This window comes from Lissotriton helveticus, chromosome 2_2 (genome assembly GCF_964261635.1).
Source record: "Lissotriton helveticus chromosome 2_2, aLisHel1.1, whole genome shotgun sequence".
Classification (NCBI taxonomy): domain Eukaryota; kingdom Metazoa; phylum Chordata; class Amphibia; order Caudata; family Salamandridae; genus Lissotriton; species Lissotriton helveticus.
The window spans coordinates 189,201,151-189,218,488 of NC_136060.1; the positions used below are offsets into that span (position 1 = coordinate 189,201,151).

Genomic DNA, 17,338 nt, shown 5'->3' on the forward strand with positions numbered 1-17,338 from the left:
GGCTGCGGCTGTCACAGTCTAGTAGGTCTTTTAGACCATACTGACACAAACATATTGCAAAATCAGCATCCAACAATGCTAAAATGACTTTTTCCAAGAATACAAAGGTTGCTAGGATAATTTCTGAATTCCTCAGAACATACTGCGAAACAGTTACACATAAATAACCGGAGTGTTCTCAACAAAAGTATCAATAGAACACGAAACTGGTGTGAGTCTGATAAGAAACATGCCGATGAGGATGCTGTTTAGTAGGAGGACAGGACATATCTTTTCGTCCCACATCTGGGTTTAACCACCTACGACCCACAAAAACCAGGTCAGACCGCCAAGAGGTGAAGGCAACATTCCTACCAAGACACAGAAATAGATGCCATTCCTGTAGTCCAGGTCAGATGGTTCAAAGACCGGATAATCGCCTCAACTAAAAGAAATCCCAGCAGGCCCCGTCAGACCAGCCCTGGCTGAGTCAGGTGCTCTGTGGCCAGCTAACATGGCGGAGTCCTGTCTGTGAAGGCAGCCGGCGGGGAATGTGCGGGGAGCTGAGAGGATTACTTCCAAGGATGCCTCGTGTTAGAGGTAAGCCGGCTGTGGCCTGTGGGGGTCCCACTTCAGGCCTTCCTCATCAGTGCAATTATGCGCGTCTTTTTTCGGTCCCGGGGGGCAGCACACCCAGGGCTGGCAGTAATCCGCGCACACCCTCGCGCACGCCCTTTAATCCCTTTCTCTTGCACAGATGGCTCCTTTGCAGCCACGGGGGCCAAAACACCCTACTCAGTCAACATGAAATTCCTTTGCACCGCCGCTCAGAACTGCAATTTATCTGTGCTGGAGTAAAGTCAAGCCGCTGCCAGAGACTGTTAAAGGCACGGGCAAAGTGAGCTCTGGTACAGGGCCCCACAATTTCAAGCGTCCCTCCCCCTCACGGATGCCTTTAGGTCTGTCCCAGACCGTCGAGAATTTTAAAAATCAGTATTCACCCGCACTCTGTCCAGCAGCGTGAATAAAGCAGTCATCATCACACTGAAACAAGACTTCAGCGCTTTGCCGTGAAATGGATCCCCAAAAAATAAAAGAAGCTTGTGAGTGGTGCCGCGCGAGTGCCACTGCGAGCATATGTCTTCAATTTTAGCGGCCGTGTCTGGCCGCCATAATTGAAGACATATGGGCTTTGGTGCGCGTAACAGACACCAATAGACCATAGGCGGAGCTACGCGACTGCCTATGGCCTATTGCGTGTTCTGTTATAAAACAGCACGCATGCAAAGCCCAATCAAAATAGACCTTGAAATGCACATGCACGAGCTGTGTGGAATTTCAAGGTCCATTTTTGAAACCCTAGTAAAAGGGTTTTTCGATCGCTTTGCTTGCGAGCCCTAAAAAGAGCATAACAACTTTCAAATTCAGCGTTTGTCGGATGTGCCTAAAAGATATTTTCAGTAAGGAAGGGAACAGACAAGGTTACATAAATATGTCCCATAATGCTAAGTAAGTGATAAATACTGCTCAGGAATGTAGACATATATGCACTATCACATTATTATGAGGGTTAACATAAGTCATGTCATCTTTCTGGAAAGTACATTCCACAAATCGAGGGGAGGGAACAGTCTGAAGATCAATGCAATTTCCCGTACCTGACACTCTTTGAATGCACTCGGTTCGTTTTTACCCAAAATGAATTATTCTCTGAATTGAATTGAAAATTCCATTTGTATAGCGCATAACCACCCGAAGGCCTCGCAGAAAGTAAACATTCTTTTTTCAATTTAGTAGGGTAATTCATTGAATGACTATTTTCAGAGCGTTTTTTGACTTTTAGCAGAAACAAGAAAACAGACATTGCTATGATCAAATTGAAGGCTTCAAAAATCACAGAATACCATCAAAAATAACAGAAGCAAACAAACCACTCACTCACATACCAACACTTCTCTAAATACAAATTGTAAATATTTGCATTCGAGATAATTCGATTAAAGAAAAGGTATGAAGAAACATGACAGAAAAACAGCAATAAAAAGAACCTGCGCTTTAGAAACACAAAGAACATTTTGAGACGCATTAATTAAATTGACAGTCACATTTTGAACAAAACAAAAAAAAATTGCGAAAAGATAATATTTAACATAAGGCTTTGGTTAAATAAATACGTACACAAGACAGGAATTGTGGTAAATTATGGTAAAAGTGCAATAAACTGTGGTCATCCTTCTTTTCACAGGTAATACGTAGAGTGCACTTGCTGATTACAACTGTTGCTCTGAAATATATATAAAAAACAACCCAATACTCTAACTGTAGAAACTTTGCTTACATTCCAAATATAGGAAACATACCTTCCTAAACTTTTTTCTTTTTTTACATATGATACACCAGAAGATATAAAAGCTGATCTTGTCTTACAGTATAAACAAGTATACCATCAACGTCCTACATGTACAAGGCGTACAAGGGTATGGTCGTGCAACTGTACATTTCTGGAAATATAGGAACTTCTTGGACGGGTCCTCTCTAATGGTCCTTTGGATTTTTGTGCAGTTTCGCAACAAGTGGAATAATCTGTTTTTAGAAATCAATATCTCCCAGAATGTGTAGCATTTTTCTTTGGACGAATCCACGTAGGTCTGGAATGTATTGTCTTTGAATGTACATTATATTTTTACATTGACAACGCATGCCCCAGCTCTTCCTAAGCACAATGGCGCAACCTGTAAAATAAGAAAATACTCCTCAGTAAAAGTTACATACCTGAAATAATTAGATGTTTATACAGTTTGGGAAAATTCTACAAAACTGCCTGGGATTAAATTTAACAATCTGCAAAACTTGATGAATCAACTTCAGTGCCATTTTCTCTACCATCTATTTCACAAGGTAAATTGGATAGGACAGCAATTAAGATTAATTGGCAAATATTGTTAGATGTTTTTACCTGTGTCCACTCATTAGTCTGAGGATCATATGCCTCCACTGTATTCAGATAAGCTTGTCCATCGTATCCTCCAACTGCATAAAGTTTGTCACCAAGAAGGCACACCCCAACAGCATCCCTACTAATGCTCATAGACGCAACAGCTGTCCACATGTCTGTCTTAGGATCATATCTGTAAAAGAAATACTGTGTTTCATTGATAAACTTTTAAATGGGGTTGACTTCTAATAAAACGCGTAGCATGTGGAGATTCATACAGAGAAAAGTGTTTTTTGGGGCAAGAGGTCTGTAGGCTGTACTTGTTACATTGTTAATTGCCTGCTTTTTCTACAACTATGCAGCCACTACTCATACACTCTAAACTTCATGGCATTGCACTACTGTGTCTTCCGCTCTCTGGTGCCATCGTTCAGCTCTGTTTTCACAGTTTGTTTGCATGCCTAGTTACCACTATTCTTATTTTGTTGGCTGCCTAATTGCACTCAGACACATGGAAGTTATATATTAAGATATTAAGCAATGAAACCATGCATCATCCTCCATTTACAGCAAATGGTAAGAAGGACCTTTCACATTTCAAAACTTAAATGGAAAAGCTCAGCATGGTACTCAATTATGGGTAATAAAAAAAAAGAGAAAGAACCCCTCAAACCAAGGGGATGGGATAGTTAAAAACCAAGAACAAAAGACCCCCCCCCCCCCAGCGCACACAGTAACCTACATCTCAGCTTTTACTGCACACAATCTTTAACTTAACACAATAAACAAACCTTCATCCATCATCAAACAAATCCGAATGCACAAATTACTTACCCTTCAGTAACGATATATCTGTAAGAAACAGTAGTTAGTGTTAGATTTCTTACCTTAGAATATCCCCAGGCTGGATCTGGAAAGTTTTCGTCAGCAGTTGCGCATTGGTAGGCGTCATCTGCGGCTCCGCGTCGGTCGTCGGCGTCGTGATCGCCGGGATGACGTCGTCAGAGTACTTAGACGCCGCCCTCGAGTGCTGACATCAGTTCTGTACATAGCTTTCTGCGCCAGGAACGCAGAGCCATGATAGAAACCGACACTGGTGCCATGAAACTAGGGGCCTGAAAGGCATGACCTTAACTCTAGATATCGTGTAGTGTTAGATTCCTTACCTTAGAATAGATACCCCGGCAATACCAACCCCGGTGGTGGGTCTGTGAACCAAGATCACACCAGGAAGCCCTGGAAAACGGAACGGCCGAAAAAGCCATCTCCCTGGACTTGGCTGTCCAGGAAGTAGTGCCTAGCAAACGTGTGCAGCGAGGCCCACATAGCTGCCTGACAGATGTCCTGCAAGGGGACTCCGCGAGCCAGGGCAGTAGTAGCCGCCGTGGCCCGAGTGGAATGGGCGCGCAGCCCCACAGGAGGCTTCTTTTTCGCCAAATAATAACAGACCTTGATGCAAAACTCAACCCACCGAGAGATGGTCCGCTTGTGTCCAGCCCGTCCCTTCTTAGCATCCACGTAACCAACAAAGAGCTGGTCGTCCACCTGGAACTGGCGTGTGCGGTCTAGATAGAAGGAGAGCGCACGTTTTGGGTCCAGACGGTGGAGCCTCTCTTCCTCTTTCGAGGGATGCGGAGGCTGAAAGAAGGTGGGCAAGGTGATGGACTGCCCGATATGAAAGGCTGTGACCACCTTGGACAGGAAAGAAGGACGAGTCCTCAGAACAACTTTTTCCGGATGGACAGAAAATGAAGGAGGTTTAGAAGACAGAGCCTGGAGCTCACTCACTCTCCTGGCAGAGGTGATGGCAATCAGGAATGCGGTTTTAAGAGTCAGAAGACGAAGAGGACAGTTATGAAGTGGCTCAAAGGGAGTGCACATCAGATAAGTCAGTACAAGGTTCAAGTCCCACTGAGGCATCACGAAGGGAACAGGAGGAAACATGTGTGTGATGCCTTTCAACAATCTATTTACAACAGGGGACTTGAAAAGAGAAGGCTGATCAGGAAGCCTTAAGAAGGCTGAAATGGCCGAGAGGTAGCCTTTGATAGTGCCCAGAGCTGAGCCCTCCTGGGCAAGAGAAAGACGGAAGAGGAGAACCTCTGAAAGGGGGGCAGAGAGTGGATCCACAACCATGCCACAAATTTGTTCCACCTGCAGGCGTATATCGATTTTGTGGAGGGACGCCTGGCTGCCAGAATCACATCACAGACTTCAGGAGGCAAGTCAAATGGCCTCAACTGTCGCCGTTCAATCTCCACGCATGTAGGTGGAGACTGGACAGGTTCTGGTGGAGGACCGTCCCCTGCTGCTGCGACAGAAGGTCCTCCTGAAGAGGCAGACGAATCGGGGGATCGACTGACATGCTGAGTAGCCCGGATACCAATATCTACGTGCCCAGTCAGGAGCCACAAGGATGACTTGGGCCCGGTCTCGCCTGATCTTCTTCAGCACTCTGGGCAGAAGTGGTATAGGCGGAAAGGCGTACAACAGACCGCAGCTCCACTCGCGATGAAAAGCGTCTCCGAGCGAGTGCCGCCTTGGAAATCCCAACGCGCAGAACTGATGACATTGCGCGTTCTCTTCGGTGGTGAATAGATCTAACCAAGGCTCTCCCCACTGCCGAAAGAGACCTTGCGCCACGTCCGAGTTCAGACGCCATTCGTGATCCATCATGCACCAGCGGCTGAGTTCGTCCGCCCTGGCTTTCAGGGAACCTGCCAGGTGTTGAACCACCAGGGTGACGCCCTGATGTTCCAGCCATGTCCCGAGGTGCAGAGCCTCCTGACAAAGGGTCCACGATCCCATCCCACCTTGTTTGTTGCAGTACCACATGGCGGTGGTGTTGTCTGTGAACACCTGCACTACACTTCCCCAGACAGAGGGAAGGAATGCCTTCAGTGCAAGACGGATCGCCCGCAGCTCCAGAAGGTTGATATGGAGCCGGGACTCTGCCGGAGACCAGAGGCCTCTGATCTCCGCCTCTCTCATGTGGCCCCCCCATCCCAGGAGGGACGCATCCGTCACTACTACGTGCTCTGGTTGGGGTAGGGCGAGGGATCTGCCACTGACCCAATCGCGGTTCGTGAGCCACCACTGCAACTGACCCGCAGTGCCCTCCGAGATCAGGACATGGTCGGACAGGTTGCCCTGATGCTGGGCCCACTGAAACTTCAGGTCCCACTGCAGAGCCCGCATCCGCCACCTGGCGTGATGCACCAGAAGGATGCAGGAGGCCATCAGCCACAGGAGCCGCAGCGTCAACCTGACCGAAACTCGGGATAAAGGCGGAAAGATCGGAATCAGAGCCTGAATATCCCGAACCCGCTGTTCGGGGGGATAAACCCGAAACTGCGCCAAGTTCAGAACTGCTCCGATGAAAAGGAGCTTCTGAGAGGGGCACAGGTGTGACTTCGGCACGTTGATGGAGAACCCTAGTGGACGCATTAGGTTGGACGTAGTCTGGAGGTGGGAAACGACTGCTTGGGGCGAGCCCGCCTTCCACAACCAGTCGTCGAGATAGGGGAAGACTGGAACCCCTGATCTGCGCAGATGAGCTGCGACCACCGCCATCACCTTCGTGAACACCCGAGGGGCGCTGGTAAGGCCAAAGAGGAGCACGGTAAACTTAAAGTGCTCGTGGCCTACCGTGACCCGCAGGTGGCGCCGGTATGCCGGCAGGACGGGGATGTGGAAATATGCGTCCTGCAAGTCCAACACTACCATCCAGTCTCCAGGGTCTAGGGCAGCTAGGACCTGAGCTAAAGACAGCATCTTGAATTTCTCCTTCCGGAGGAAGCCCTTGACGCTCCGGAGGTCCAAGATAGGGCGTAGGCCTCCTTTGCCCTTCTTGGGTACCAGAAAGTATTGGGAGTAGCAACCACGTCCTCCTTCTGGCCCAGGAACGAGCTCGATGGCCCCCTTGGCCAAGAGGGCCATAACTTCCTCCTGCAGAAGTTCCAAGTGATCCGGACATGTGGTGGCATTGCGGTGGCAACACTTTGGGGTGGCATGGCTTGAGGGGTCGCCTTGAAGGGTAGGGAGTAGCCCCTTCGGACGATTTGCAGCACCCACCTGTCCGACGTGATGGAGCTCCAGTGGAGAAGGTGATGGCGGACCCTGCCCCTCACTGGCGTCGAATGGGCCTGAAAGGTCAGACTAGGAAGACTTTGAGGCAGATGCTGCGGTAGCGGATGTGGATTGACCTTGCTGTTGTCCCCCGGCACCGTCACGGCGGTTACCACGTCCGCGGCCGCGTTGAGGCTGGGTCTGTGGACTGTGGCTGGCAGGACGTGTGGGGGTGCCCCTTCCTTGGCCACGAAAGGGGCGAAAAGCAGAAGTTTTCTGGCGCTGGCACGACAGGCCCAAGGACTTGGCCGTAGCCCTGGAGTCCTTGAAACGCTCAAGCGCACTGTCTGCTTTGTCACCAAAGAGGCGACGGTCATCGAAGGGTATGTCCATGAGCATGGCCTGGACATCGCCCGAGAAATTGGCAGACCTCAGCCAGGCGTGGCGGCGAACCACCACAGTCATGGAAATCGCCCTTCCCAGCGAGTCCGTGGTATCCAGTCCACACCTGATGGAATAACGCGCAGCATCCCGCCCTTCCACAAGGGCTTGGGCGAGCCGGGTCCGGGCTTCCTCCGGGCACTGGGGCAGCACATCCGCAACCGTGTCCCACAAAGAGTGGGAGAACAGTTTCTTTCCAATCTGATCAAACCTTTTGGATTCCCTATCCGGGGGAGCGGTCGGGAATGCAGTCTGGGACGTAGAAGCCTGGTCACCAGGTTCTTATGGGTGGGGTGCACGGACAGAAAGCTAGGGTCGCCAAGAGCCGGGCGGTGGTGTCAGGCCACGATCCGATCCACAGGGGGCACTGTGGAGGGCTTGGAACAGGTGCCCAACAGAACGTCAGTGAGAGCCTGATTGAACGGCAGTAAAGGCTCCAAGGAGCTTACTAACGGCTGAAGCACCTCATTGAGGAGGTTAGTCTTCATGGCCGCAGCAGGGAGCTCAAGAGCCAACGCCTTGGCTGCCCTGCGCAACACCACACCATAAGTGGCACCCTCCTCCATAGCCACGGAGGGAGGAGAGATGAATCCAGTGTCGGGCGAAGTATCCAGACCACTGGCCTCCCCTAGCTCGTCTGCCCAGTCCTGGCTCAACTGGCACTGCTGTGCCAGAGGGTCCTCAGACCCCTCCCAGTCCTCCCCTTCATCCGTGTCCTGGTAAACAGGCTAGAATGACGGAGCCTGGTCGTAGGTGAAGGCCTCACCCATCGACGCCGGAGACGGCGCGACGCCGGACCGGATTAAAACTGGGGCCAGCGTCGTCCGAGGTGGGCGCCGGGAGCGACACCATGGGGGTCGGCGCCAGCGGAGGGGTCGTAAGGTCAACTGGCATCGACTGCGACCTAGGTAGGGATCCCCCGGGGGCTGGCGGCATCGGGACCAAAGTCGACGACGGCACCGGGGCCATAGCACCCGACGGCGCAGACGCCGGAGCCACCGGCCTGCCAAGCACCCAAGTTGGGTCTGCAGGGCCCGAAGGCACGCCGGCAGGCCTTAACGGAGGGAAGTGAGTCCTCATGGCAATGAGGAAATCACGAATCTCCTCCGGCGTCACTTGCAGGCCAGGGACCGGAGTGTATGGGCCTGGAGGCGGCGCCTGCGGCTCCGACGGAGCAGCGCGGGCGGTGTCGCCCGAACCGTCAGCCACATTGTGCGAGTGGTGAGGGGAGTCAGAAGTGTGATATCGCTTCTTCTACATCTTCTTGGAGTGCCTCGACTTACCGGAGGACTTGGAGCCCGATGAGTGCTGGCGATGACTCGACGAGCGACGGTTGCGGTTCTCCGCGACCGGTCCCTCGGCCTCCTCCTTGACCGGGACCTCAAGCGGCACGGAGCCGACTGCCATATCTCGAGTAGCTTGCGGGACCGTTCCCGTCTAGCTTTCAAAGTCAAGGCCTGCCAGTTGGGGGACGACTTGTCATCGTGGTCGACCACGAGGCAGTAGATACACCGACGGTGGGGGTCGGTCTTGGACATCAGGCGGAGACAGGCGTCGCACGGCTTGAAGCCAGGCATCCCTACGGCACCAGGAGTCGAAGTCGACTCGAAACAGAGATCCAAAATAGATCAAAAAGTTAGTCAAAAAATGACTAAGAGCACTGCTCTTCATGGATCTGACCTAGCTGGCGCGGAAAAAAGAAGAACTGACATCAGCGCGCGAGGGCGGTGTCTAAGTACTCCGACGATGTCATCCCGGCGACCACGACGACGGACGCAGACCCGCAGACGGCGCCTACCGACGCGCAAGGGTACTGCTGATGAAAACTTTCCAGATCCAGCCTGACGCCTGGGGATATTCTAAGGTAAGGAATCTAACACTAACCTGTTTCTTTCAGATACCAGAGTACTAGAAAAGGATTACGGGCCCGATTACGAGTTCGGCGTCACCGCCGCACTGGTGGTCCAACTACTATATTCCCAGTGTGGCGGTGGGACAGCCACAGGAGCACCGCAACAGCCAGGGATCATGGACCCCGAGGCAGTGGCCTGAGGCTGCAATATGCGGGCATTGCCGCCTAGCATTTTACGAGTTGCCTCACTGCAACCCTATCCACGGCGGTGAGCCTGCCATGGAAAGGGTGGCGGTAAGGCAACTCAGGGGACCCCTACATGGCTCCCTGTTCCCTCTGTGCAGAAGGGGTGCATGCAAAAGGGCATATGTTAGGCCCCCTGTATGTTAACACTCCCAATTCCTGCATGGGAAGAAATGCACAACATGGTGCATTTCTTCCCATGCAGGAACCTGCTTCAGCACTACCATAGCGCTGGCTTTCTATGGCTCTTCTTTGAGCCATATAAAGTCACTGCGCTGGGATCGGCGCCACAGGACCGACCGTACCAGATTCAACTTGTAATCCAGCAGGCGGTCTGACTACGGGTTTGGCGGCCAGACCGCCAAACTTGTAATCAGGACCTATGTTACTTTCCCTGTAAGTATCTGTTTTTGGCATGTAGCGCTATAGATTCACTTGCTCTGCCATGTAGTGTTGGGTCCAGATCTGTACAAGTTGTATTTCTTCAAAGAAGTCTTTCGAGTCACAAGACAAAGTGACTCCTCCTCTGGGTGATATTGCGCAAGGGCATCAACTCTAGTGCTAGATGTTTTCCAGCAGATGGGGGAGAACGGAGTGAAGTCCATGTGAATGAAATAGTGGAAAGGTACTGCAACGGCCAAAGGAGTCCAGGGAGGAGGGCGAGCGCATGTGAATCTACAGCACTACATGCCACAAATAGATGCTTACAGGGCAAGTACCATAATCCATTCAATGGCATGTGTGGCTGTAGATACACATGCTTTGCGCAGACTGTAAAGCAGTCCCTCTCTAAAAGTGGTGGCTATCCTGGGGGTGTTGCAGTTGTTTGAAAGACTACGTAGAACTGCCTGTCTTTCATTGGTTTGTTCGCATGTTAAAACACCCACACAATAATGTTTAGTGAAAATGTGTGGTTTAGACCACGTAACTGCATAAGAAATATTAGCTATTGGGATTTTGCATAAGAAAGCCATGGAGGCCCCTATTTTACATGTATAGTGTGCCCTACGGGGTGTAAGCAAAGTTCTTTTAGCTTTGGTAGAACATGTCTGAATGGATTTAATTATGGATTTAATTATCCATCTATCAATACCTTTAGTAGATTTTGGATTTCCTGTAGGGGTGCAGGGTAGGGGTTAAAAAGCAACAGCTAATTGTTTTGCTTCTACAGAACTCTTTGGTCTGTCAAAAGAATACATTAGAGCTCTTTTGACATCTAGGGTTTGAAGAACTCTTTCAGCAACTGAATCAGGCTGCGGGATAAAAAAAGGTAATTCAACGGACTGATTAATGGTGGAAGGATGAAACCACGTTTGCAAGGAATTTTGGGTTGGTTCTAAGGACCACCCTATTTTCTTCCAAGGTTAGTGCCTGGAGCTCAGACATGCCTAAGTGAGGCAATGGCCACTAAAAAAGCAACCTTCCAAGACAAGAATTGTAGGGGACAGTTGTCCAATGGTTCACCCATAAGTCTGTAAAGTACTATATTGAGATTCCATGAAATTACTCTTTTAAGGCTTTCCATAAATTCCTTAATAGCTGGTACCTTGAACAAGAATTATGCTGCATGTTTTGTAGTAAGGCAGCAACTGCTGCTAAATGTAGATGTATAGAAGTGTAAGCGAGGCTGCTAGAATGAGGGTGAGAGATGTTCGCCTGAGCCTCTGAACCACAAACAGAAGGAGAGGGAGAGGTAGAGGTAGAAAAGTGCAGCCAAATATCCCTCACCAGTTCATCAATAGGGCATTAGCTTTGGATAGTGGGTGTGGGACCCTGGAGGGGAAGTCTGGGCATTTTGTGTTGTCTGCAGTTGCAAACAGGTCTATCTGAGGAAACCCCCACTTGGAAAAGTATGGGAGAAGGACTTGTGGGTAGAGTTCCCACTCGTTGACCTGTTGCTGCTTCCTGCTGAGAAGGTCAGCAAAGTGATTGTCCATCCCTGGGAGGTGTTCTGCCAGCAGATGGATGCTGTGATGTATTATCCAACGCCAAATAATTTGAGATAGGTGTGATAACTGTAGAGTGTGACTGCCCTTGTTTGTTGTACATAGTACATGGTTGTCAGATTGTCTGTCTGGACCAAGACAACCTTGCCTGTGAGGTGAGTTAAAAATACTTTCAATGCTAGGTGAACAGCTTGAAGCTCGAGGTATTTGATGTGGAGATCCTGGTGATTGGTAGCCCAGAGACCCTGAGCTGTGAGATCCTGAATGTGAGCACACCATCCTGTAAGGGATGCATCCGCTGTGACAATGATATGGAGAACAGGTTCGAAAAATGTCTGCCCGTTTGATAAGTTTAGTGTGTTCCATCATTGCAGAGATCGATGGGTGCGAATGTCCACCAACACTAGATCTTGTAGCCTTCCCGGTGATTGAGAGCATTGGCGCACCAGACATTCTTGCAGTGGGTACAGTTGGGCATGTGGTATTATTGCAATGCAAGATGCCATCATGCCTAAGAGTCGCATAACTAGTTGACTGGTATATATGTTGGTGGAGTTGAAACTGCTCTAGTAGCGTTTGGATATTTTGGATCCTGCTTACATTTGGGTATGCTAAACCCAACTGTGTGTTGAGCATGACCCCTAAGTACGGCTCAATCTGTAAAGGTTGAAGGTTTAATTTTTGTATAATGATAGTAAACCCAAGTTGATGGAGAAGATGAACACTTGTGGTGATATTGTTTTCCAGTTAGGGAAGAAATGTAGTCGTCCCCTGACATTTGTTAAGTGGTCGGGGAGAATAAGCAGAGAGTCACTGTTTGGAGTTGGAGGGGGCAGAGCGTATTGAGGCAGCCCTACCTCTAACCTTTGAAATATTCACTCTATACGTTCCCCTGTAATATTCAATTGAGGGGGTGGTTTGTTGTTGCCTATAGGAGGAGGTAGAGGCAACAGGTGGTGTTGTGCTGGCTCCTTACTTATACAAGGAACACAGAAAAGAGCCAGGTGAAGCAGGGGTTTGTGGCGCCCCCTTTGATTTAGCTACCTTGGTGTCCTTTTTATTTTTTCTAATGCTTGGCCCACGTGGGGACCAAATAGATGCTCCTTATCAAATGGTAAATTCAATAGTGTTTGTTGCACTTCTGGCTTGAAACCAGATATACGTAGCCAAGCAAGTCTACGTAACAAAACACTTGTGTTGACTCCCCTTCCAGCTGTGTCCGCTGAATCTAGGGCACATTTAATGGAATTATTGGTAATTAATTGTCTCTCGTTGATAATCTCATGTCCCCTTTTTATATTCCTCTGGTAGGTGTTCTTCTATCTAATCCCAATGTGCCCTGTCTTATCTTGCTAAAAGGGCTTGAGTGTTAGCAATCCTGGAGGATTGAGCTGCTACCAGCTTGCTTGAAGCATCTTATCAGGTAGCGGAGTATCTGCTGAGGATTGAGAATGGGACCTTTTTGCGTGCATTAGATACAACTGAATCTAGGGAGAGCTGACCTTTGATGTAAATAGGGTCTGAGAGTGCAGGTTTATACTTTTTGTCAGTCCTGAGTGTGAATATGCATGCGCTCAATGGGTCTTTGAAAATGTCATCAGCATGTCTAAGCATACCTTTAAGCATAGGCATGTACTGACATGCTCTATGCATATTAGACAAGGTTTCAAAAAAGAAATAATCCTCAATAGAGTCTTTTTGTAGGGAAACTTCGTGGTAGGCTGATGCCTTAGTGACGAGTTCTTGAAAAGATGAATCATCATCGGGGGTGATGGTCTGGCCTGGTAGAGATCTCTGTCAATAACGCCCAGGGATCAACAACATAATTATCCCAGGGATCTGTGGGCAAGAATCCTCTCCTCCCCCATAATTATCTGTAGGAGACTGTGGAGACCCTTGTGGTGTGAAGTCTTGTGGTTCACCTTGTGAATGAGGTAATGACGGTGGTGGTGGTGGTGGTGGAGGAGTTGGTAGAGGTGGCGGAGAAGGAAGAAGAAGAGAATGCAAAGGGCCGGTTGCAATGTCCTTTTTAGCAGGCACTGGAACATCTTTGGCCACCGCAAAAGAAAGCTGGTGCTTAGATGATTTGGATGCTGAGAGCACAGCTTGAGCTAAAATGCAGCCAGTTCGAGGCTGTATGAGTAGCCTTTTCTGTTGCAAATCGAGCTGCTCTTGCATGATCTATAGGATGGGTTCTAGAGGCAACTTCGATGTGGAAAGTGAAGATTTAGGTGCCTAAATAGTTTTCTTTTTCAGATCCGAGGTGCTCTGAGCCAAAGGTGGAGGAAGCGCTTTGCTCAGAGCTGAAGATGAGGATGGTCGACTCGGTGCAAAGGCTGCTCAGTTTGGTGTGAGAGCCGTCTGTTTCAGGTTGGCTTTCGGTGCCGAGCCGGAGGGTGTGGCGTCCGTAGCAAAGGATCGGTGCTTAACCGGGCCTGCTGGTAGTAGTGGCTCAGTAGCAGAAGAATCAGTGGAAACCAAATATTTTTGGGGAGGAAGGGCATGGGTACTCATTGTCTGCTGACACGAAGGAAGCTCTTGGATGCGGAGTCCAGAGTCTAGCTCTGTATCGGAGGCAGAGCCTGATTTGGAGTCACAGATGGAAAAGGCCTCTTCCTCCACTGCAGAGGCCTCAAGAAGTTCTTCTTGTTCGACATCTTGAACAAAGATGTCTGGTGTCTCTTCGATCCCTTTGGATTGTATTTCTCTGACCTTCCCATAATGTCTTTTTCAATCTGAAAGATCTACACACTTCACAGTCTGCTTCAGGATGGTCTGGAGTCCAACATAAGCTGCAAACCTAACGGAGGTCGGTTCTCTGGTATTTCGCGTGGCAGCTGGGGCAGAATCAAAATGGAATTCATTCCATCAGCAAAACATTCTTTGTTGAAGTTAGCTGAAAGAGTAGGCCCAAATGGGCAAGGCCTGAAGGTCGCGATGGGAGCACATCGAATCTATGGGTGAAAGTTCTCTGATTTTCTGGAAGCAAAGATGGAAACGCAACAAAACGACAGCGAAGAGGGTGGAATGAACAGCAAAATTAAATGGACCGGAGTGCCATTAAACACGTCCAAACCCGACAGTGTAAAGAAAACAATCTAACTTTGGAGTCAATGCCCATGTGTAATATCACCAAGAGTAGGAGTCACTGTCTCGTGACTCGAAAGACTTTTTTGAAGAAAAACAACCTGTGCATATCCAGACCGAACACTAGATGGTGGAAGCATGAAGAGCATGTGTATCGACAGCCATACATGCCATCGAACATATATGTATAAATTAATGCAACAAAATCAATTTATCCGCTTCGCCGCGGCGGAATTTGATGCATGCGCAGAACGAACGGCTCCCTGCCGTCCGACGCACACGCCCACCATTGCATCGGATGGCCCGGGGTTGTCCGACGCATCGAAGAGGTTATACACATTTAAAAAGATTTTCTTGAATAAAATTTGATACATAAACACATTATTAGACAAAATAAACAACAAAAGAAAAGAAATAACTAAAGCAGACCAATCAATATGTCTTTTGACATGTACATTCATACTACACTGTCGCTGGGCATTTACAACCCTTTATTCCTATATAAGAATGGTCAGTGCCGAGGGAGGAGCCAGGATGGCGATCGGAACAGTCGCATAAACGCTTGGCTCCGTGGGCCCTTCCTCCCCGCACGTCTATCCTGACGATAATCCTGAGCGAGGCTTGCTGATCTACATTGTTAACGAGAAGCAATCACTTACCATCTGTTTTTGGGGCTCCACCGTGCAGTAGATCCGAAGAACTGTCCCCGTCTCCTTGCCGGCCTTCGTGGCGCTGACGCCGGGGCCTCGAGTGCAGAGGTTGCCCGGCAGTGTTCGTAGTGTTGGCGGCCCTGGTCGAGACGAGAAGCCGGTCAGTGGGAACCTGAGAGCCGCGAGCCAGGAGAGTTGGTACCAACCCACTCCCAATAGTGGGTTGCCCCGTGAACCCGAGATGTCGCCGAGCCGGAGAGAGGCCGTGTCGCCCGGTTCCCCTTGGGGGTGACGCCCGGCCATGTTAATAGTCCCGTCCGGGAACCGGCGGTTGGCTCCCGGCGAGCTGCGGGGAGCGCACCCGGCCTTTTGTTGACTCTCCTTTCTGCACCAAGCGCCGACTATAGAAGTCCAGCCGTGGGACCTGTTGACTCTGGTGGTCGGCCTGGACTCGGAGGTGAAGGGGAAGCGACGGAGAACAAGATGGCTGTCATGGCGGATGGCGCCTTGGAGTGCACCCCTCCCGGGGACGGAGAGGCCGCTGTACTTGAGACCCCCGGAGTTCGCCTACAAGGGGAAACGATTACGCGTAACCGCGTACTGGCTGCACTGATGACCCTGCGGACTGCTCTTCTCCGGAGATCCCGGAAGGAAGGATCGCCGCCATTGCTGACCCGCCATTTTGTAACGTAGTGGTTTGCCCCCGAGTCGGTGCAGACGTGTCTCCTTCTGCTGCATTGTCATGTTCCCCGGATGAGTCTACAGTCTTGAAGGCACGAATAGATTTGGTTCCTGAGCCTATTGTCGTCACACCTGTTTCGCGACTGGTGGTCTCATCGGGGCCTTTTTCTGACCAGCAAGTGGAGAAGCCCCATCAATCTATGGTACCTGAGGCCCGGACAGTGCTGCTGTGCTTTCCACATCCTGTGCTTTCCTTTCCGTGCTTGGCGGACCTGTTTTTGGACTTGGAACTGTTCGTGGTATGTGTATTGTCGCATTTCGGCCTCCGCCGTGCATCGTCAGTTGTTTCTCGGTGGCTGGGACGATGTTGGGCGGCGGCGCTACCTGGTCTGCACGGAACAATTGAACCTTTTGTATCGAATTGTCTCCCGATTGCAAGGCTGTTTAACATTGCTATTATTAATAGAAGTGGCCAGGGGTGACCTCACTTGGGACTTGGAGGGACTTCTTGCTGGTTAATGGTGATTCCAGGGCACGTTTAGTGGAGCTGTCATTGATTGCGTTATATGTGCTTGCTGATCGTTATACTTTTTTATGGCTTCTGTTTATACGATTTTAGTATGCGGGGGGGGGGGGGGGGGAGGGACCGGATATCCGAATCGCCGGCCCCTCTCCTCATATATTTTTCTTTATTGTCTTTCTCTCTTTCTTGTCTTTTATTCCTTTCTTCAGGGTAATTCTGGGGCGACAGGCACGCTGTTAGTGGGGTAGGCCATAGCCATTACGGTGATGTGGGGTGGCGGGTGTTGGGGGGGTTTTGTTATTTTAGTTTGTTTTGTTCTATGGTCCCTTTCTCTCTTCCTTCTTAGTGGGGTTGGTTGTATCTCCCTCTTTCATCCTTTCTCTGTCGGGCATCTGCACTTGCCTCTATTTTATTGTCTCGGAAGGGTGGGTTTTCCATATGATGTTCTCGCTAAATTGCTCGCCATGGTTTGACCTTTACTCCTGTGTTTTAGGCCCTTTTGCTCATCATCGATTCCCGATTGCGTGGAGGGATATGCCCCTCCCGTCTCTTCTTGTCTATTGTGTAGTCTGATGCCTCTGATGATATAGTCGCAGCTTCTTCTTCAATGTTATAAAAATGAAACCTCTCTAATCCTTGTGCTTCGCTGTGCCTACAACCATGTATTATACTACACCGTGATTACTCCTTGAACCGTAAACAATTGCAATGCCCATGTTTCTCTCTCCTGTGTTTGCGGCCGGCCCCTGTGGTTGTAGGCCTGCGCCTGTACTGATTTGATTGACTCAATAAAGGTTTTACAAAAAAAAAAAAAAAAAAAAAGAATGGTCACTGCCGGCAGATGTTGTCACTTGTTCAATTCAGTCCTGAGGCCTTAATGTGAATATGGGTCGAGCTTGGAAATGCAATATACTGGAAGGATAGCTCATTAGC

At 49.6% G+C, this 17,338-nt stretch overlaps 1 protein-coding gene across 3 annotated transcripts in view; it reads right to left on the bottom strand.

The window, feature by feature from the left end:
• Positions 1 to 1,756: 1,756 nt before the first annotated feature.
• The window catches only part of KLHL5 (kelch like family member 5), a 506,424-nt gene continuing 490,842 nt past the window's right edge, over positions 1,757 to 17,338 (bottom strand). For 2 of the 3 annotated variants that reach the window (XM_078678331.1, XM_078678330.1), the window contains 2 exons: positions 2,936 to 3,107; positions 1,757 to 2,711 (listed from right to left, as the gene is read on the bottom strand). In XM_078678331.1, the coding sequence (XP_078534457.1) occupies positions 2,655 to 2,711; positions 2,936 to 3,107 (229 nt within the window). In that variant the 3' untranslated portion in view covers positions 1,757 to 2,654. The remainder of the gene's footprint in view (positions 2,712 to 2,935; positions 3,108 to 17,338) is intronic. The other variant, XM_078678333.1, reaches the window with a different exon arrangement.